Source organism: Nyctereutes procyonoides, unplaced genomic scaffold (genome assembly GCF_905146905.1).
Source record: "Nyctereutes procyonoides isolate TBG_1078 unplaced genomic scaffold, NYPRO_anot_genome, whole genome shotgun sequence".
NCBI lineage: Eukaryota > Metazoa > Chordata > Mammalia > Carnivora > Canidae > Nyctereutes > Nyctereutes procyonoides.
This window is the reverse complement of record NW_026575131.1, coordinates 57,518,085-57,539,347: the sequence shown is the minus strand read 5'-3', so window position 1 is coordinate 57,539,347 and position 21,263 is coordinate 57,518,085. Positions and strand designations below refer to the sequence as shown.

At 71.3% G+C, this 21,263-nt stretch overlaps 1 protein-coding gene across 1 annotated transcript; it reads left to right on the top strand.

Annotated features, from left to right (window-relative positions):
* The first annotated feature begins 366 nt into the window (after positions 1-366).
* Positions 367-21,263, top strand: APC2 (APC regulator of WNT signaling pathway 2). The gene is given in 16 exon segments (XM_055343006.1): positions 367-423; positions 5,933-6,091; positions 6,228-6,318; positions 6,443-6,623; positions 7,475-7,583; positions 7,669-7,785; positions 8,079-8,156; positions 8,336-8,434; positions 8,914-9,298; positions 9,563-9,658; positions 11,791-11,930; positions 12,376-12,453; positions 12,660-12,776; positions 13,124-13,338; positions 14,106-16,605; positions 16,608-21,263. Coding segments are annotated over 16 exon segments (6,816 nt in total). The 5' UTR covers positions 367-369; the 3' UTR covers positions 19,005-21,263.

Sequence of the window (21,263 nt, the reverse complement as noted above, 5' to 3'; positions counted from 1 at the left end):
CCACTCGCGGCCTGTCCTTCCCCCTCCCCCGCGCCCGTCTCCCACGAGCGGGGCTTCGTCTGCTCTTGCTCGGGGCCCGGCACAGGCGCGGCTTGGTCGGCGTTGGTTCGGGGGCGGCCGGCGGGTGGCTGCGCGGCCCTACAAGCCCTCCGGCCCCGCGCCCGGCCCCGCCCCACAGCCGCAGCCTCCTCGGGACCCCGCGCTCCGCGCTCCCAGCCCGGTGAGCCCCCCCGGCCCCCAGGCCCCGCCCGCCCCGCGGAGCCAGCCCGCCCCGCAGGCCCTCGGCGCAGGCGCACGGCGTCCCGGCCGTGCCTCCCCCTCCCCGGCGGCCGAGGGCGGGGCGCGGCGGGTCGGGGCGGCCGCGGCTCCATGGGGCTCTGGGGGCTGCTGAGCCTGCTGCACTCGGCCTTCTTCGGGGACCAGGTAGGGCGTGGGGGGCGCTCCGCACGCGCACGAGGCGCGATGGGTCTGGGGGCTCGCGCAGTCGCCGTGGAGACCGTTGCCAGGGAGACTGCCCCGGCTGCCAGGGGCTGGGCGCCCCTCCCCCGCGTCGCAGCGAACCCCCACCGCGGCGTGCGCACGCGCGGCCTCGCGGGCCCGGCTCCCGGCTCCGGGGTCCCCGAGCCCCTCCCCATTGCGCCGACACCCAGAGCAGCTGGGGCGGTGGGACTGCGCCGGGACCGCCCCGCACGCGCGGCCAGGGTCGGGCACGCCCTGCACCTCTTCTGGCCTCAGTTTCCCCCCTGGGCTCCAGCGTCGGGCCGACCCCGACGTTCGCCGACGCTGAGGTTGCGAATCCGCGTCCCGCCGGCTGAGCGCCCCGCCGGCCTCCGCAGGCGCCCCGAAGCGGGCGGCCCGACAGAGAAACTGAGGCCGCGGCGCCGCGCGGAGGCCAAGGTCACGCGTCCAGCGGGGCTGGGGCTGGGGCCGGGGCGGCCGGACGCGCCCCCGGAGGCCCGGCCTGGAGGCCGGCGGGGAGCTGTCCGCGGTGCTGACGGCGCGCTCGCTCCCCCGCCCCGCCCCGCCCCGCCCCGCCCGGGGAAACTGAGGCCCAGAACCCAATCAGGCGGCCCGCCGCCGCCCTTCGGGTTTCGGGGGCACGGCCCCGCCGCTGCCCCGTCTCCAGGGCCAGTCCTTCCCCGCCTGCCTGGGCCCTGCTCCGTCACGCAGCCTGCGCCCACCTCTGGTGCCTGACAGCCCGCAGCCTTCCTGCCTCCTTCCGCCCCACCCCAGCCCCGAGGGGCACGCCCCGCGTACTACCCCAGCCCCTAGCACAGCCCAGGGTCAGCAGGAAGGGCGGGGCGTCACGTGGGAATTGACGCTAAGGTCAGGCTCCGAAGACTCCGGGGCTCCGAGAGCGACCCTGGGGCCAGATGCTGGGAAGGGGGTGGGGGCAGGGGTGGCCTCAGGGTGACGAAGGGGACCGCGGCCCCATGATTCACCTTTGCCCTTGAGAGCCCAGCCGCGGCAGGGGGCGCAGAGGATCACAGGCCCGGCCCCTGGGAAGCCCCCCCACTAGGCCTGGGAACTGCACGTGGGATGGGCGGTGTCTTCCTCCACCACCACCGCCGCCGCCGCCGCCGCCGCCGCCGCTGCCCAGAGCCTGGGGCTGGGGTCCGGGGCTGCCGCAGGGTTTCCCAGGCTTCTCTGGTGCTTGAATTCCCCGTGATGCCTGAGTCTGTGGCTCAAGAATTGCAGGGTCAGGGATTCTCGAGGAGGAGGAGGAGGGGCAGGGGCGTCAGAGATAGGACGTTCCAGAGGCATCTTGCCTGGGGTCCCAGCACCGCAGGCCCCACGGAGGGGGAAGCCCAGGGCACTGGGCAGGGTGGCCCCTGGCTCTGGCCACTGGACCACCCTGAGACTCGGGCCAAGAGGGGCCTGGGGACCAGTGGCGTCTGACCCCGGGGAGGGGAGGACAGACTGAGTTCCATGCGGGCAAGGATTCTCCTGCCCGCCTCCCAGCCAGCAAAACAGGAAACTGAGGCCAGAGAGAGAGAGGGCCAAGGTCACGTAGGCGCGTCCAGGTAGAGCTGAAGCTGGGGCCCAGGGCTCTGCCCTTTCCCCACCCCCACTCCAGCCGGCCAGCTCAGCTCAGGACCCCTCCAGGGGACGGCCGCTGCTCTAAGCCCCCGGCAGGACCTGAAGCAGCCCCACCGGACGCCCGCAGCCCCCGAGGGCATTGGTCTCATGTCCCGAAGGCGCATATGCTGTTCCCCCAGCCTGGAATGCCTTTCCCCTCCTCGCTTCCCGGGCCAACTCGTATGCGTCCTCAAGAGGGCCAAGCGCTCGTGTCCGTCTCTCTGTGCGGCCTTGCCAGCTTCCAGAAGGAGCCCCCTTGCCCATTGCACCCCGTCCTCAAGCCCCACAGGCTGGGGGCTGCCGGGCCTGGCTCCGGAGGCCCAGGACGGCCAGGCCTGTGTGCGTTCGGGGCCCCCAGCATCGCCAGCCCCCCTGCGGGCACCCGGGACCCCCTGCAGTGAATCCCGCCACAAGCAGTGTGGCCCCCGTGCCCTCGGCGCCCTTGGCGGCCCGTCCTGGGCTTCCTTGCACCAGCCCTCCCGTGCTAAGGCTGCAGCCGCGTCCCCGGTGGGGGGACACGGGCTCCTGGGGCAGTGTGCCCGGGCCTCCCTGCCAGGAAAGGCAGAGGCAGGGCCCCTAACCCACGCCCTCCGGGCACGCCTGGGCCTGAGGCAGTAAGGTCTGGCCGCAGCTGCAGAATTCTGGCTCTGGGGACCCTTGGAGGACCTGAGACTGTCCGGACCCCAGGACCCCAGGCCCCTCCGTCCTCTGCCTCACCTGCTGGGAGGGTGAGAGAGGGGTGTGATGAGAGAAACAAGGACACAGAGACTGAAAGAGACCGAGCGACCGGGGGGGGGGGGGGGTGGCCAGGCGTCCCGGCAGGTGCCCACGGAGAAGCCCTCCCCGGGGGACAGCGAGGGTGGCCGGGGTCCCAGGTGCCCCTCAGCAGGGCCGCCCTTCCCCCAGGGGACTCCGCCGTGCCAGCGGTGCCCCTCCCTGGTGGCGGGGGTGGGGGTCCAGCCGCCATCCTCAGCCCTGCCCGCCCTCCCCCGTCCGCCCCAGGCCCCGCTGATCTGTGAGGAGGGGCTGGCCTGCCCCCCCCAATTCTGATGTAACATCCCAGGCTGGATGTCCCCTCTCAGAGGCTCCGGATCCAGCCTCCGGGGGCTCCCACGACCGCTCTACTCCGGAGCGGCTGGAGGCCCCCGCGTCCTAGACCTCGGGGCGCCCCCTTCCCGGGAGGGGGGTCACGTCCCCCTCCCCCTCCCCGGCACACGCAGTCCCTGAACCCGCCCGAGGCCCGACGTCCCGCTGCCGCCGCCGGTCCCCGCCCCGGGCCCCCATTGGCTGTTGCCATGGCACCAGCCCGTCTTCCCGCGCCGCCATTGGCCGCCGCGCCCGCATCCCGCATCCCGCATCCTCCCCCGCTCGCGGTGGTCTCGCCCAGCTCGGGAGCCGCGGCGCCGCCTGGCCAGGCCGGGACCGGGCTTTGTCCGCCCCGCAGCCCTCCGCCCGCGCCGCCGGCACCGGAGCCCCCGCCCCGCGGCCCCGCCAGCGCAGCCCAGGGAGGTACAGTAAGCCGCGCTTCCCCGGTGCGGGCAGGGTGCGGGGCAGGGTGCGGGGCGGGGGGCGCACCCTCCCGAGCCTCCGTGTCTCCAGGGTGGAGCCAGGAGGGAAACTGAGGACCAGGGAGGTGAGCGCCTGCATGGCTGCGCACCGACCCACGCGCACACCCACTCAGGGTTCAACACGGGGATGTCCCACGGTCTGCAGGCAGGCCTGCTGCGTGCTTGGGGGTAGTCCTACACCTACACCTCCTCCCTGGACCTCAGTTTCCCTCTCTGTAAAGCGGGGTGTGGGTTGAAGGAGGGGCCCCTTTGGGCCACATCTGTGCCAACCCGCCCTGGAATGTGGCCACTCACCCCTCAATCAGACCAGCCCCCAGCTATTGATGCTTTCCTTTCTGCAATGGAAATCTCTCAGGGAGGCTCCCCAGAGTCCCCCGGTGCAATCAGGGGGTGAGGGGTAGGCCGGAGGGCTGCCTGGAGGAAGCTGGGAATGGGATGGCAGGAGTAGGGAAAGGTGTTCCGGGTGCAAGCCCGCACTTGCAGAGGCCTGGTGGAAGAGCGCTGCTGTGTGGCCACCAGGTGGTCTTGAGGGCACTGGGGAGCCATGGGAAGTATGGGAGCAGGGGTCAGAGGGAGTCCACCAGTGACTTTCAGAGGTTCCTTCTGACCGTGCATGGGGGGGGGAGTGTGGGAGCTGGGGGAGGGAGGGGCCGGTGGGAGCGTGGAGGTGGGGACTGGGGCCGGGATGACCGGCGGCTGGTGGGTAGGCCTGCTGCCGAGCTCGGGCTGATGACGATGCAGGAGTGACCACCAGATGCAGGTGGAGTGAAGGTACCCCAAGCCCAGCCCGGAACCCCTAAGAAGGCAGCCGCAAGGGAACGGGGTGGTGGTGGGGTGCCCAGCCCCGGGTGGGGCTCAGGCCCGGCACAGGGGGCAGGGATCGGCAGCCGCGTTGCTTCAGCCAGGACCCAGGGGTCCTGCTGCAGGCGCCCCCAGTTCCAGCCTGGGGACCCCCGACTGAGCCTTGGGGTGGATCGGTGTTGGGGCGGGAGGCGAAGGCTGCGGCCGAGGCAGCTGGCCTCCCCTACCTGACACCCTCCCACCCCTTCTGACTGTCCCGGCTGCCCGGCTGCTGCGCGGCCACTCCCATGCGTGACCCTCTGTCCGCCTGGAGGGGCCGCGCAGCGAGTCTTTCTCGCCTCCGATGGCGAACAAGGCCCCGCAGAGGCCAGGAAGCGCCGCCGGGACTCCTGGGTCCCGGTCATGCCTCGTCCGGCACCCTGGCCTCAGTTTCTTCCTCTGAGCACGGCCTCGTGGAGGTCCCCAGGTGCCAGGACAGTGACCAGCAAGTCAGACGTCAGGGTCAGGCGTACAGTAGGTCCTCCCGATGGTGCGGATGGCCCGACCCCAGCCCCGCACCCCTACTGCAGGCCCCGCGCCCTCGCTGACCCCAGGGGAGGGGGGGCGGGGCGGGTGCTGTGGGGCGGGGCCCAGGAGGACAGTGAAGGAGCAAGTGGGTGCATGCAGGTGGCCAGGTGGCAGGGGGTGGGGAGCGAGCACCTCGGCGGCTGACGTGGGGAGGGGGCTCCGGGAAGGCCGGGAGGATGGGCTGCCATTGGTGCGCCTCAGACAAAGGCGGAGGGAGGGGGCGAGTGCTGCTGGGAAGGGAACAAAGAGGGAAGGGGGCGGGGAGGAGGGGGCAGCTCTGGGCAGGGCCTCGCGGGGGAGGAGCCGCCAGCCCGCTGGACACGCAGGGGGCAGGGCCCGAGCGAGAAAGGACAGCCACACACAAAGAGGTGGCGGCGCTGGCGGTGCCCGGGGATGGGGGCCGAGGCCAGGGCAGCCGGGCCAGGCAGGTAGCCGCTCCGGCTCCAGCTGCTGGAGGACGGGGCGGGGCAGGGCCTCCAGGTTTTGGGGCTCCCGGGGGACGGCGGTGGGCCTGTCCGCCCAGCCGTGGGGGTCCCACCAGCAGCCGGGCCACCGCTCTCTGACGCGTTGTCAGCCGTCGCAGCATTTTTCTTGCCCGTCGGTGGGGCGAGCTGGTGGTCTGTCGCCCACCCTCCGGCAGCTGCGCTGGGGGGGGGAGGCCTCGCTGTCAGCGCGCGGGTCGGGAGCCGACAGTGCGGACGCTCACGTGCGTGTGCCGGTCAGCTGCGCCTCTGGGCCGCGTCTGGACCTCCGTCCCACGGCTCTGCCCGGCTCTCGCCCCATTGGCCACGCGGCGGGTCCGCTGGGCCACCCGGCCGCGGTCCCAACACGCGTTCCTGCCGGGATCCGCCCCCAGCCCCCAGGACTGGCCGGAGGGCTGGCACCCCTCGGGTGAGTCTTCTGACCTGTGGCCGCAGGCGCTGCAGGAGCTGAGGATGGCGAGCTCCGTGGCACCCTACGAGCAGCTGGTGCGGCAGGTGGAGGCCTTGAAGGCAGAGAACAGTCACCTGAGGCAGGAGCTGCGGGACAATTCCAGCCACCTGTCCAAGCTGGAGACGGAGACATCTGGCATGAAGGTGCGGGCGGGGCGGCGGGAGAACACGGGTTCCGGGGACAGGGCCGGAGGCCAGCAGGCCAGGCCGCGGCATCCCAGGGTGGCGGCGCCCGGGGCCGCCGGCTGATGCTGGGGCTGCTGTTTGCCCCCCGCTTCAGGAGGTCCTCAAGCACCTACAAGGCAAGCTGGAGCAGGAGGCCGGAGTGCTGGTGTCCCTGGGGCAGACCGAGGTGCTGGAGCAGCTGAAAGGTGAGGAGCCCCGCTGGGGGCCCCGTCACACGCTGGGGCACTCCCCAGCCTGCCCCCCAGGGAGCTGGGGGAAGGAGGGGCAGGGGGGCACTGACCTTGCCCTCTCCCCGCCACGCCCCTGCAGCCCTGCAGATGGACATCACCAGCCTGTACAACCTCAAGTTCCACGCCCCGGCCCTGGACCCGGAGCCCACCGCCCGGACTCCCGAAGGAAGTCCCGTCCACGGCTCGGGGCCCTCCAAGGACAGCTTCGGGGAGCTGGGCCGGGCTACCATCCGACTGCTGGAGGAGCTGGACCGGGAACGGTGAGAGTCCGCAGGTGGCAGGTGGCCCGGCAGGTGGCAGGTGGCCCGGAGCTGGCCGAGCGCCTCCCGCGCGGCCCCGCCCCCAGCCGTCTCTGAGCCCCGATTGGCCCACGGCGTGTGGCCCGCCCGCCTCCTGAGTGGCCGCCTGTGCGGTGCCCGCGGTCCAGTGGCCCTCCTGAGGACAAAGGGGAGGGGGCGTTCCTGGCAAAGAGGGAAGCTCCCAGGAGATGTCCCCAAGGGTCCCCAGTATGCCGGCTTCTGCAGGGACAGGGCTGTGCCCGTTGCCAGGGTCAGGACTGGGGCCAGGAGGACTCAAGGCAGCCTTTGTGGGGTGAGGGGCCCGTGGCCAGCCGAGGAGAGCAGGGTCTGGGCGCCCCGCGCAGCCTAGCAGGTCTCGAGGGGTCGGATGCCGCGGCTCAGCAGGCAGGGGTCAGGTCCGCGCTGGGCTGTGGGACCTCGGGCCGGTGTCCTAACCCCTCCCAGCCTCACACTTGCGCCCCGTCATTATAGGCACCAGGCAAACTTTAAACTCTTTAAAGTCAATAAGTTTTAATTTAAAGAGAAAAGAGCACAATGGTGGGGCTGCGTAAAACGGGACTAGCGGTGTCTCCCACGGGGCTAAGGGGGCCACCGCTGGGCCTGGAGCAGCCTTGGTCTGCAGGCTGGAGGGGCCTGAGCAGGTGCGGGACGGGGAGAGGCGCACGGCCGCCCTGCCGCCCCCGCGGGTCCTGTGCCCGCCCCTGTCCCGGAGCCAGGGCCAAGGCTGCCGGGCGGCGACCCCACCATCCCGAGACCCGCACACCCCGCGGCCCCCCTTCTGCGAGCCTGCGCCCACCGACCTGCCCCCCCAGGTGTTTCCTGCTGAACGAGATCGAGAAGGAGGAGAAGGAGAAGCTGTGGTATTACTCGCAGCTGCAGGGCCTGTCCAAGCGCCTGGACGAGCTCCCGCACGTGGAGACGGTGAGCGGGGGGCGGGGGACGGGGGGCGGAGGGGGGTGGGGGGCCGGCCCGGCGCACCCTCACCGCGGCCCGTGCCCCCTCCCAGCAGTTCTCGATGCAGATGGACCTGATCCGGCAGCAGCTGGAGTTCGAGGCCCAGCACATCCGCTCGCTGATGGAGGAGCGCTTCGGCACCTCGGACGAGATGGTGCAGCGCGCGCAGGTGAGGCGGTGGGCGGGCCGGGCAGGTGCGCGGGCATTACCCCGCGGGTGCCGTGGGGCCGGGCGGGCTCGGGGCACAGCTAGAGCGAGGGCCCTTCGCAGGAGGGGCTGGAGGGCAGAGGCCGAGACCGGGGCCAGGCCGGGTGGGTTGGGGTTGGACCACGGGTGGGTCCGGGCTGGGGGCAGAGGCGGAAGGCGGCGGGGTTGAGCGCGGGTGGGGCCCGGTGGAGGCGGGCGCGCGGGGGTCGGACGTGGCGGGCGGCCAGCCCGACGTGCACCTTTCTCTGGGCTCAGATCCGAGCTTCGCGCCTGGAGCAGATCGATCAGGAGCTGCTGTCGGCGCAGGACCGGGTGCAGCAGACCGAGCCCCAGGTACTGGGAGGGGTGGCCACGGGGCTTGGCGGTGGGGAGGCCCCCAGGGCCGCGGCCGGGGTGCCGGGGTGGGCCCGCAGCCCCCACCCACATCGTCACGGCGGTGTGGCCGGCATCAGTCCAAGCGCTCAGTGGGGTGCACCCCAGCGGAACCCCCACACCTGGCGCTGTCCGCACAGGCCCTGCTGGCGGTGAAGTCAGTGCCAGTGGACGAGGACCCAGACACTGAGGTCCCCACGCACCCTGAGGATGGTGTCCCTCAGCCGGGCAACAGCAAGGTGAGGGGGCACCCCGGTTTGTGGGGGGCCAGGCAGGTGGGCTGAGAGGTGTGGGGGTGCCGGCGGGGTTGAGGTGCATGGGGAGTGGGTCCTGCGTCTCTGTCGGATGCGGGGCCCCTCTCTCCTCCATCTCCCTAGTGTCCCCAGAAGTGGAAGGGTCGGCAGGGCCAGCATGTGGTCTGGGGCCCTGTAAGGTGGGTGGGGAGAGCTGTGCTGTGTGATGGGGGGACACGCCAGCCTTAGACTAGGAGGTCACCAGCGAGGGACCACAAGGTGGGCATTCGGCCCTCCTGACCTGGGGGCACGTCCCCGGGGGCTGCAGGGTGAAGGGGGCGGGGGTGAGCGGGTGAGCCTCCTGGGCTGGGGCCACCAGCCTCGCTGTGCTTGGGTGCCCCCCACCCCGGGGTCCGGGGCTGCCCCTGGCCCACCCCGAGAGCCGGGCGGGGTTCCCCACCTTCGCTCCATGCCCCGCCCCGCAGGTGGAGGTGGTCTTCTGGCTGCTGTCCATGCTGGCGACGCGGGACCAGGAGGACACGGCGCGCACCCTGCTGGCGATGTCCAGCTCCCCGGAGAGCTGCGTGGCTATGCGCCGCTCGGGGTGCCTGCCGCTGCTGCTGCAGATCCTGCACGGCGCCGAGGCTGGCGCGGGGGGTCGCAACGGAGCCCCCGGGGCGCCAGGGGCCAAGGACGCGCGCATGCGGGCCAACGCGGCGCTGCACAACATCGTCTTCTCGCAGCCGGACCAGGGCCTGGCGCGCAAGGAGATGCGCGTCCTGCACGTGCTGGAGCAGATCCGCGCCTACTGTGAGACCTGCTGGGACTGGCTGCAGGCCCGGGACGCCGCGGACGGGGGCGCGGGCGGCGGTGAGCGGGGGCGCGCCGGGCCTTCTGGGGACCGTCCCGGCGGGCTGCAGTGTTGGGGCGCCTGGCTTTTGCGGCCAGTGGCAAAGTTAACACGACAAAAGCGCGGCCCAGGGTACTGAGCCGCAGGTGCTGCCTCCCCTCCCTTCTCCCTTTGCGGCGGGCGCAGCAGCCCTGCTCTGGGGCCCGGCAGGCGTGGGTGGGGAAGGGCGGGGGGCCCCACTGCCCCCGGAGCCGCAGGGCCCTGACCTGCGCCCTGGCCCACAGCCCCCGTCCCCATCGAGCCTCAGATCTGCCAGGCCACCTGCGCCGTGATGAAGCTGTCCTTCGACGAGGAGTACCGCCGTGCCATGAACGAGCTGGGTGAGTGCCCGCGCCGCCCCGAGGGCTGGCCTCTCCTGCCCGCCGGCTCTTAGCCACCGGGCTGCCGGGGCGCAGACGCCGGGACGAGGCTTTGCCCGGGAAGCCGAGAGCAAAGGTGAAAGATCCACTTTAATTCTTGGAACCGGAGCCACCGGGGTAGTGCGGCGGTGGGGGCTCCACCGTGTGAAATCTGGGGTTGGGGGCACTGCAGGCACTATACCCTCTTCCGGAGGGAAGTGACCCGACGGAGAAAGGCAGCAGCAGAGGTCAAGGCTCACTATGCTCAGCTTCACTGTGGTGATGACGGGACGAGGGCTCTGCTCTCCCGGCAGGTGGTCAGGGCAGCGGAGGGCAGGTGGGCCCGCACCCCGGGGAGAGCACCCCGCTGCAGCGCTTCCGGAGGGCACTTCGGGTGTGCACACTGTTGAACGCCCCCCGCCCTCGCCCCCAGCTAGGAATCTGCCCTCTGGCTGGGTTTACAAAGGAAGACACAGAAAACAAGGAAGCAAGCAATGCAGATAAGACCCCACACCTGGACCCGCGGGTGCGGTAGTAAGGCGGCGGGCACAGGCGGCGGCATATTATCCGCCCTTTTAAGTCCTGTCGTCGGGCGCGGGGGTAGGAGGTCCGTCTGCTCCCTGCACGCCGCGCCCCAGAAGACAGTCCAGACACGGAGCGTCGCGTGCCCCGGGCCGCACGTCCCCAGGCAGGAAGGAGGACCTCGGTGTGCACGGAGCTTGAACATTTGTGGCAGGAACAGATACGACTTCGTATGACGCTGGTTCTCAAAGTGGGGCCCCGGGGCCCCCGAGAGTCCTGAGACCCTCCTCCGAGGTCCCCACAGCCCCAACTGTTTTGATAAGGACACGAGATGTCATGTGCCTTTCCCACCCCCTCTTCTCCGGGCCGTGGGCTCCGCGGGCTCTCCCAGACACTCCGACCCGGGGGGCCGCTGGGCTGCACGATCTGGGGTCAAGGGCTTCTTCCTGCGCATGCCCAGCGGGGTGCCTACGGACGGCCGTCACCCACAGGAACAGAATCTCTCTGGGGTCCTCAGAAACGTGCGGAGCATACGGCAGCCTCGCGGGGGTCCCTTAGCCCAGCGAGAGCCCCGCAGCCGAGTTCACAGCACGGCCCCCGCCCTTGTCTGGGTCCTTCCTGTGGGTCTCCAGCAGCGGGGCTTCCACGGTCGGGAGCATTAAAGACCTTGGAGACGTCCCCCAAAATAACTTAAACTTTTACATTAAGGATTTTTCGGGGCGCTTGGCGGGCAGCTGGCCGGCTCAGTCACTAGAGTGTGTGACCCTTGATCTGAAGGTCGTGCGTTCAAGCCTCACACTGGGTGTGGAGCCTCCTTTTAAAAAAAAATTGAATTGTGGTAGAATAAAGTGAAAGATTTGGCGTCTTGACCCTCTCTAGGCGCACAGCTCGGGGCACGGAGCACCCTCACCCCGCCGCGCACCCACCCCCCCCATCTCCAGAACCTTCCATCCCCCCACACGGAGCCCCCGCCCCCCACCCCGCCCCCGGCTCCCACCACCTCCTCTCTGTCCCTGTGGACGGGCCTCCTCTGGGGACCTCCTGGGAGTGGGGTCCTGCGGGAGGTGACCTTCTGGGTCTGGGTCCCCTCCCTGAGCCCCGTGTCCTCGGGGTCCGTCCGTGTGGGGCAGGTGTCCGGGCTTCCCACCTTTCTGTGGCTGAGGAATGTTGCACGTGGACGGACACATTGTGGCAGGTTTACTTTGGAAGCTTCCAGGCCGCGTGCTGCTAACCTCTTCCCCAGAGGGTGCTGGACCTCAGCCCTGCCGCGGGGACGCTGGAACGGGCTCCGTCATCTTTGCTCCGGGAAGACGGAGGCAGGGCTTCTCGTGCTCCGTTGCCACTTCTTCCCCTTCCCTTCCCTTCCCTTCCCGCCGCCCACCTCCCCCGATTCCTTTCCCGTAGCTGCGGGGCATGAGCCAGCCCGACCCTGCCTGGGGGCCGTGGTCTCAGGGCCTGCAGGGGACCCTTGTGTGGGACTCGGGAGGCTTCCCTGACCAAGCGACTAGAGCTGGGAGGAGCCCAGCACCTGGGCAAGTAGCAGGGGGAGCGTTCCAGGCAGGGGGAACAGCCCCCCCCATGTGTCCCCGCAGGTGGGCTGCAGGCCGTGGCCGAGCTGCTGCAGGTGGATTACGAGATGCACAAGATGACGCGGGACCCGCTCAACCTCGCCCTGCGCCGATACGCCGGCATGACCCTCACCAACCTCACCTTCGGCGACGTGGCCAACAAGGTGCGTGGGGCAGGCAGGTCGCGCTCCCCGGGTCTGAGCCTCCCTCCACCTCCGCCTGCACCTCCTGCACCTCCGCCGGCCTTGAAGCAGCGCTGAGGTGGAGACAGTTGTCCGGACTCGTGGGCGGGTAGACTGAGGCCCAGGAGGGCTGGTGGCGCCCAGGGGGCTGCCGTCTGTCTGGATGCCGTCAGCCAGCCCACCACCCGTTGGCTGCCCTGGGGCCCACCCTGCAGAGAAGGGGCCTCTGGGCCGGGGGGTGGGTGTCCGTGCTGGTCTGGGCCTCGGTTTCCCCACCCCGTAGCACGCGGCAGGGAGGGCGCGCCGGGCTCAAGCCCTGGCAGGGTAGGCGCTCAGTTAGCAAAGTGGGGACCCTGGGGTGCAGGTGGCCTCCCTCACGGCTCCGCCCCACCCCGCCCGGCGTGACGCTCCGCTGTGACACCAACAGGCCACCCTGTGTGCCCGCCGGGGCTGCATGGAGGCCATCGTGGCCCAGCTGGCTTCCGAGAGCGAGGAGCTGCACCAGGTACCGAGTGGGTGGGCCCGGCACGGGGAGAGCGGCGGGGAGCCCCGCTGCCTGAGCCTCCCTGCCCACGACGGCCCCCTCCCCTGGCTGCGGCGGGCCTCCCGGGCGGGCGTCCCCTCCAGCGTCTCCGCCGCCCGGCCTGGGGCAGGACTTGAGGAGGGGGTGCGGGCCCCAGGCCCACCGCGCCCCTTGTGCGCCCCGCCCAGGTGGTGTCCAGCATCCTGCGCAACCTGTCCTGGCGGGCGGACATCAACAGCAAGAAGGTGCTGAGGGAGGTCGGGAGCATGACCGCCCTGATGCAGTGCGTCCTGCGAGCCTCCAAGGTGGGCGCCGGCTGGGGACGGGGACGGGGGACGGGGATGGGGGGGCACTCAGCCCAGGCCCGGGAAGAGGCAGCGGCCGGGCCGCCCAGTGCTGGCTGCGGGGCAGGGAGGTGCGGCAGGGGCGCGTGGCCCATCTCGGGGGTCAAGCCTGGCGGCGCGCTGCACACAGGTGCCCGCACCCGGGACTCCAGCCCTGCGCCCCTAAGGCCCCGCGACGGCCGCCGGCTTACGTTTTACTTTCACCGGAAAACGTCTTGGGTGCCTGTCCCCACCCGCTCCTTGTCCACACCTGGGCGGGGCCGGCCGCCCTCCCCCACCCGGTGACCCCTCCCGCCCTCTGTGCCCAGGAGTCCACCCTGAAGAGTGTGCTCAGCGCCCTGTGGAACCTGTCAGCACACAGCACGGAGAACAAGGCAGCCATCTGCCAGGTGGATGGCGCGCTGGGCTTCCTGGTGAGCACGCTGACCTACAAGTGCCAGAGCAACTCCCTGGCCATCATCGAGAGCGGCGGCGGCATCCTGCGCAACGTGTCCAGCCTCATCGCCACGCGGGAGGACTACAGGTCGGCCCCTCCCGCCCCACGGCCACGAAGCGCGGGGGGGGGGGGGGGGGCGGGGCGGGGGCACCCCTGGGGGAAGGTGGACGCCCGGGCGCAGTTTGGGGCTGTGGATGGCAGGGCCCACTCGGCTGTGGACCCAGGACAAGCCTTGGTGTGTGCTGCGATTGGATGCTCCCGATTGGTCCCGAAGGACTAAATTATTTTAGTGTGAGTATATCCCAAATTTTGTGTGGGGCTATACTTACACTAAATCAGAAACTAAGTTATTAAAATAAAAATATGTATTGGTATTTCTAAATACCATTCATAATACTCTTTTATTAAACTTTTTACTAAATGGTATTAAAAAGTACTCATTCTTTACCAAAATCAAGTACTACTTATTAGATAATAGTAATGCTTTTGATGTAGGAAAATACATTAACGTTTATTTTTAATGTAAGTATATTTCAAATATTGCATGGGCTATAGTTGTGCTAAAGATTTCTTTTTTTTATTTTTTTAAATATTTTACTTATTTATTCATGAGAGACACAGAGAGAGAGAGAGGCAGAGACCCAGGCAGAGGGAGAAGCAGGCTCCACGCAGGGATCCCAAGTCCCCAGGATCAGGCCCTGGTCTGAAGGTGGCGCTAAACCACTGGGCCACCCAGGCTGCCCACCTTAGCACCTTCTTTGTGTTTGCTAAGTCTGGCCCGGTCCCTGCAGGCACGGAGGGGCGGTGCCCTGGCATGGCCTGACACCCCTCTCCCCCCACCCCTGCACCCGCAGACAGGTGCTCCGGGACCATAACTGCCTACAGACGCTGCTCCAGCACCTGACGTCCCACAGCCTGACCATCGTGAGCAACGCCTGCGGCACGCTCTGGAACCTGTCCGCCCGCAGCCCACGCGACCAGGAGCTGCTGTGGGACCTGGGGGCCGTGGGCATGCTGCGCAACCTGGTGCACTCCAAGCACAAGATGATCGCCATGGGCAGCGCCGCCGCGCTGCGCAACCTGCTGGCCCACCGGCCTGCCAAGTACCAGACCACCACCACGGCCGTGTCCCCCGGCGCCTGCGCTCCCAGCCTGTACGTGAGGAAGCAGCGGGCGCTGGAGGCCGAGCTGGACACGCGGCGCCTGGCGCAGGCGCTCGACCACCTGGAGAAGCAGGGCCTGCCCGAGGCCGAGGCCGACGCTGAGGCCGCCTCCAAGAAGCCCCTGCCGCCCCTGCGGCACCTGGATGGGCTGGCCCGGGACTACGCCTCAGACTCGGGCTGCTTCGACGACGACGAGGCGCCCTCCCTGGCCGCTGCTGCCGCCACCGCGGAGCCTGCCAGCCCCGCCGTGCTGTCCCTCTTCCTGGGGAGCCCCTTCCTGCAGGGGCAGGCGCTGGCCCGCGCCCCTCCGGCCCGCCGTGGTGGCCCGGAGGCAGAGAAGGAGGCCGGCGGGGAGGTGGCCGTGGCGGCCAGGGCCAAGGCCAAGCTGGCGCTGGCGGTGGCACGGATCGACCGGCTGGTGGAGGACATCTCAGCCCTGCACACCTCGTCTGATGACAGCTTCAGCCTCAGCTCCGGGGACCCCGGGCAGGAGGCGCCGCGCGAGGGCCGTGCCCAGTCCTGCTCCCCTTGCCGGCGACCCGAGGGCAGGCGGCAGGAGGCCGGCGGCCGTGCCCACCCGCTGCTGCGGCTCAAGGCCGCCCAGGCCAGCCTCTCCAACGACAGTCTTAACAGCGGCAGCACCGGTGATGGACGCTGTCCCCGTGAGCACACCCGGCCCTGCCCGCTGGCCGTGCTGGCGGAGCACCGGGAGGGGTCCCCGTGCAGCCAGGCGCGGCCCAGCCGGCTCGACCTCCATCTGCCAGGCGGCCAGGAGCCAGCATCCCGGGACAGCTCTGCTGCCGACGCCTGTGTGCGCACCATCAAGCTGTCGCCCACTTACCAGCATGTCCCACTCTTCGAGGGCAACCCCAGGGCCGCCATGGGGTCCCTGGCCCCTGGAGCCCGGAAGGAGGCCTGGCTGCCCGCAGAGGGTCTCAGCAAGGTGCCAGAGAAGCTGGCGGCAGAGGCAGTGCCACTCTGCCTGTCCCGCTGCAGCTCCCTGTCCTCGCTGTCCTCAGCCGGCCGCCCAGGCCCTAGCGAGGCCGGGGACCTGGACAGTGACTCCTCCCTGGAGGGGCTAGAGGAGGCGGGACCCAGCAAGGCAGACCTGGACGGGGCCTGGCTCGGGCCTGGGGCCGCCTCCCTGCCCGTGGCCATCCCCATCCCCCAGCGGGGCCGTGGCCTGGGCGTTGAGGACACCACGCCGTCCAGCTCCTCGGAGAACTGCGTGCAGGAAACGCCGCTGGTGCTGAGCCGCTGCAGCTCGGTGAGCTCCCTGAGCAGTTTCGAGAGCCCGTCCATCGCCAGCTCTGTGGCCAGCGACCCGTGCAGTGGGCTGGGCAGCGGCACGGTCAGCCCCAGCGAGCTGCCCGACAGCCCCGGGCAGACCATGCCACCCAGCCGTAGCAAGACGCCGCCGCTGGCACCCGTGCCCCCCGGCGAGCGCGAGAACACCCAGTTCAGCTTGCAGTGGGAGAGCTACGTGAAGCGCTTCCTGGACATCGCGGACCGCCGCGAGCGCTGCCGGCTTCCGTCGGAGCTGGACGCCGGGAGCGTGCGCTTCACGGTGGAGAAGCCGGACGAGAACTTCTCGTGCGCTTCCAGCCTCAGCGCGCTGGCCCTGCACGAGCACTACGTGCAGAAGGACGTGGAACTGCGGCTGCTGCCCCCCGCCTGCCCCGAGCGCGGGGGCAGCAGCGGCGGGGGCGGCGGCCCCGGCCTGCACTTTGCTGGGCACCGGCGGCGAGATGAGGCCGGCGGCTGCCTTGAGGGGCCGGTGGCCGGCGACCAGGAGCTGGAGCTGCTGCGTGAGTGCCTGGGGACGGCGGTGCCTGCCCGGCTCCGCAAGGTGGCCTCGGCGCTGGTGCCCGGCCGCCGCGCGCTGCCCGTGCCCGTCTACATGCTGGTGCCCGCCCCTGCCCGGGTGGACGACTCCGCCGAGGGCACGCCCGTCACTTTCTCCAGTGCCACCTCACTTAGCGACGAGACGCTGCAGGCGCCTCCCCAGGAGCCGGACAGGCATAAGCCCGCCAGCCGGGAGGCCCCCGCCAGGCAGGCCACCGGGCACAGGCACAGGGCGTGGGGCACGGGCCGCAGCCGGGTGGGGCTGGAGCTGCCCCTTCGCCGGCCGGCGAGTGCCTGCACTGAGCGGGACAGCGGCCGCCCCAACCCGGTGCGAGGGACCGAGGGGACCGAGGGGACGGGGCGCTGCAGTCTCTGTGCCTCACGACACCCACCGAGGAGGCCGTGTACTGCTTCTACGACGACTCCGACGAGGATCCACCTGTGGCCGTGGCACCCCCGCGGCGACCGTCCGCCATCCCCCGGGCTGTGAAGAGAGAGCCCCCGGCCGGCAGGAAGGGGGTGCAGGCCGCGCCCCAGCCCGCGGAGGCCCCCCGCGTGCAGCCCAGCCTCATCGCCGACGAGACCCCGCCCTGCTACTCCCTGAGCTCCTCCGCCAGTTCCCTCAGCGAGCCGGACCCCCCTGCACACCCGCCCGCCCGGGCCCGAGCTCCCAAGGCCTCTGTCACCAAGGCCCCCGGTGCTGCGGGCGCAAGCGACAGCCTCCGGAGCCCGCGGGCTGAGTCGGGGCCGCTGCGCCGCTGCGTCGGTTCCGCGGTGCCCCGGCGCCGGCTCCAGGCGTCAGCCCCGCGGCGCCGCAAGCCCCAGGCGGCCCAGCCGGACAGGCGGCCGGCGGAGGGGCCCCGGGAGCGGGCGGACGAGGCCGCGGGCTCAGACCACGCCTCCGACCTCGACAGCGTCGAGTGGCGCGCCATCCAGGAGGGCGCCAACTCCATTGTCACGTGGCTGCACCAGGCGGCCGCGGCGGCCACCCCCGAGGCCTCGTCCGGGTCTGACTCCGGCCCGTCCGAGTCGGGGCTGTCGGGGGCCTCCACCCTGCCCAGGAAGGGCCGGCGCCTGCAGGCGGGGGGCCAGGCGGGCCAGGCGGCAAGGCCGGAGAACCGGGACCCTGCGGTGGCGCAGCGCGGCACGAGCGGCCCCGAGAAGCTGCGGGGCGCGCAGAAGCCCGCGTGCAGGGTGCCGGCCGTGCTCCGGGGCCGGACCGTGATCTATGTGCCCAGCGCGGCCCCCCGGGCCCAGCCCAAAGGCGCCCCCGGCACCCGCGCGGCCCTGAGGAAGGTGGGCCCCCCGAGTCCCGCGCAGCCCGCAGCGCCTGCCAACACCCCGAGCCCCGGGCAGCAGCGGTCCCGGAGCCTGCACCGGCCGGGCAAGATCTCGGAGCTGGCGGCGCTGAGCCCTCCGCAGAGGAGCACCACGCCGCCCGCCCGCCTGGCCAAGGCCCCCTCCTCCGGCTCCTCCCCCGCCTCCCCGGCCTCCCAGCCGCCCACAAGGAGGCCGCCCCCGGGCCCCCAGGCCGCAGGACCCCTACCCGGCCCGGGGGCATCCCTGGTGCCCCAGACGCCCACGCGGGCCCTGCTGTCCAAGCAGCACAAGACGCAGAAGTCACCAGTGCGGATCCCCTTCATGCAGAGGCCGGCCCGGCGGGGGCCACCACCGCTGGCCAGGGCAGCCCCGGAGCCGGGCCCCAGGGGCCGGGCGGGAGCCGAGGGAAGCCCCGGCCCGCGGGGGGCCCGTCTGGGCCTGGTGCGTGTGGCGTCCGCGCGCTCCAGCGGCAGCGAGTCCTCGGACCGCTCGGGCTTCCGGCGGCAGCTGACCTTTATCAAGGAGTCGCCGGGCCTGCTGCGCCGCCGCCGGTCCGAACTGTCCACCCCCGAGGCTGCGACCCCCGCCGCCCAGGGCAGCTCCCCCCGGCGCGGTCGCCCTGCACTGCCTGCCGTCTTCCTCTGCTCCTCGCGCTGCGACGAGCTGCGGGCAGCCCCCCGGCAGGTGCCCGTCCCCGAGCCGACCCCCGCGGCCAGGCCCGCTCCCGGCGAGCGGCCCGCCCGGCGCCCCAGCTCCGAGAGCCCGTCCCGCCTGCCCGTGCGCACGCCGGCCGCGCGGCCCGAGACGGTCAAGCGGTACGCCTCCCTGCCGCACATCAGCGTGGCCCGCAGGCCGGACGCCGCCCCCCCAGGGCCTGCGGCCGAGGCCGCCCGCCGCAGCAGCGATGGGGAGGCGCGGCCACTGCCAAGGGTGGCGGCGCCGGGCACCACGTGGCGTCGCATCCGGGACGAGGACGTCCCACACATCCTGAGGAGCACGCTGCCCGCCACCGCCCTGCCACTGATGGGCGCTCCGCCCGAGGAGGGCCCTGGCGGCCCCCCGCAGCGCAAGACCAGCGATGCGGTGGTCCAGACAGAGGACTTCGCTGCCACGAAGACCAACTCCAGCACGTCCCCAAGCCTGGAAAGCAGGGGGCCCCCGCAGGCCCCGGTCAGCGGCCCCACCGCCCTCCTGGGCAGTGATGTGGACGGGCCTGGTCCCACCAAGGCGCCCACTTCTGTTCCCTTCATCCACGAAGGCCTGGGGGTGGCTGCGGGGGGCTTTCCCGCCAGCCGGCACGGCTCCCCCAGCCGCTCGGCCCGTGTGCCCCCCTTCAACTACGTGCCCAGCCCCATGGTGTCAGCCACCACTGACTTGGCCGCAGAGAAAGCCCCGACCGCTACCCCTGCCAGCCTCCTTGAATAGTGGCCGGGGCCGGCCTTCTAGAACATCCTCTCCAGGCCAAGGGCTGGTCTGGCTGCCGGGAGGGGGGGTCCCAGGGTCCATACACCCACCAGAGCTCCTGCCCCCGGAGCCCCACTGCAGCCTGAATTGGCCTCACATCTCATGCACAGACGCTTGCTTCCATGCTGCGGGGGCTCAGGAGGGAGGGCGCTGCCGGCTGCACCTCGGGTCCCAGCCCGGAGCACACGGCGACCCCTACGCAGAGACCATCCTCCCAGCCTGGGCCGCGCCAGCAGTGCTCCAGGGCCGCAGCCTCAGCAGGCCCCTCCCCTCTCAGGAGCGGCGGGGAGGGGACAGCCCGCCCCGGGTGGGGGACAGGGCTGCGGAGGGCGGCCCGGGGAGCGCGCGCGGGCAGCTGGGGGCCTCGCATCTGTCCCGGCCTACGCGGGGACGAGGCCTGTAATTTGGGAGGCCCGGTAATTGCTTAATGATGGCTTTGCGGGTTTGTTTGCCTTGCCAGCCCCAGCTGGGAGCGTGGGGGCGGGGAGCGGCTGAGCCCCACGGCAGCCCCTGCCCCACGCAGCGCAGCGCCGCCCAGCGGGTGCAGAGCGCAAGGAGCGGGCTGTCCCAGCGGCCCGAAGAGCAGGAGGCCGGTGCGCGGACACGGAGCCGCTCTGGTGTAGACAGAGGCCCTGCCAGGGGGACAGGACGGCTGCCTGCTGGGGAGGGCGCCCTGGAGGCGGGTGGGGGCCACGGGAAGGAGGCCCCGGCGCGTCACAGGGAGACCCTCTGGGAGGGCGTGGGGGTGTGGGACCCAGGGCTGTGAGCGTGCCCAGGGGTTGGGGGGAGCGTGTGGGGGGCCCCGAAGGCTACTGCCCCACCTTTCGATTCCATCCTCATTCCAACGCAGGAAGCACTGGGCTCTGCGCCAGGTCAGAGCCGGGCCCTCGGGGGTCGCTGGCCACTGGGTGCTGGTGGTGCTGCCCCGGGGCGGACAGACGGAGGGACGGCGAGCCCCGAGCCTCCCCGCCAGCCTGCTCGGGGACCGCGGGTGTGCGTGGGTCCAGCCTCAGCCCCAAGGGCGCCTCCTGCAGAAAGAGCCAACGACCTCTTTCCTGCAGAGGCTCAGGGAGAAGCTGCTCTGAGCGCGGGGCTGCCGGGACAGCCTCGCAGGGGCGCCTCTCCCAGCCCGGAGCCCACGGAGGAAGGCCCCCGCCCGCGCGCACCGGTGTTTCCTGCGGCTGACCATCCTCGGGGAAGCCCGGCGCCCAGCCGTCCCACACCCCGCCGACCTGCTGCGCCCGCTACATCATGCGCCCCTCGTCACACCCTGTCCCCTGCGACAGGAGCCAGGGCCCGGCCGGAGGGCCCACGGGCAGGAGGCAGGGTGGCTGAGCCAGCATGACCCGGCCGCAGCCCCCCTTGGACACACGGGCTGTCTCGGACACTCCTCAGAAGCCGCCAGAACCCCGTCCCCACTGCAGCCTGAAGGGCTGGGACCGGGGGTCCTCCAGGGCCTTCCTGGGCCTGGGGGCTCCCAGACACCACGCCCCGTCTCCACAGGACAGACCCCCCACGGCCGGCTCGCCCAGCCAGGGCCCAGGGCTTTGAGCACCCGTGCACTGTGAGACCCTGGGCAGTGCTTTTGCCGCTCCGTGCCTCGGTTTCCCCACGTGGGCCGTGGGGAGAACTCCCAGAGCTACCTCCTGGGCGAGCGGAGCGACCACCATGCCCGAGGAAGGACCTGTGCTGCGGGACCCTCCCTCGCTGCCGCCTCCCGCCTGCCTCTGGCCAGCCCCGGGCGTCCTCTCCACCGGCAGAGCCGCAGGGCAGCTCCCCACCGCCCCACTGCGGCCGGCACTCGGAGCCCGCCCCGTCCATGCCCAGCAGCCACTTTTGCCTTTCCCACCCCCCGCCGCGGGGGGCACAGCCACACCTCATCATCCAGCCCGGGCGGGCAGCAGACGCCCCAGGACAAGCTTTCTGGAGGCCGTGGCGAGCGGCGGTTACCGGACAATCAACCTGAGTCGGGAGCAGGAGGCCTAAGGTCTCAGGACCAAAGGACCAACACAGCCACCTGCCGGGGGACCGTGAAAGAGCCAGGTGCCTCTGGAGCGCTCCTGGGGCAAGCCCAAGGGGAACGCCCGGCACCCCAAGCCTGTGACTTTGGGCCCCAGGCCGGACGGAGGCACCACTAGCCGGGTGCGGACCTTGGGGCCACCCACTGGCGCGGCATTACCTCACCCCCGCTGCTCCCACCTGTCACCCGGCCTGAGCCTG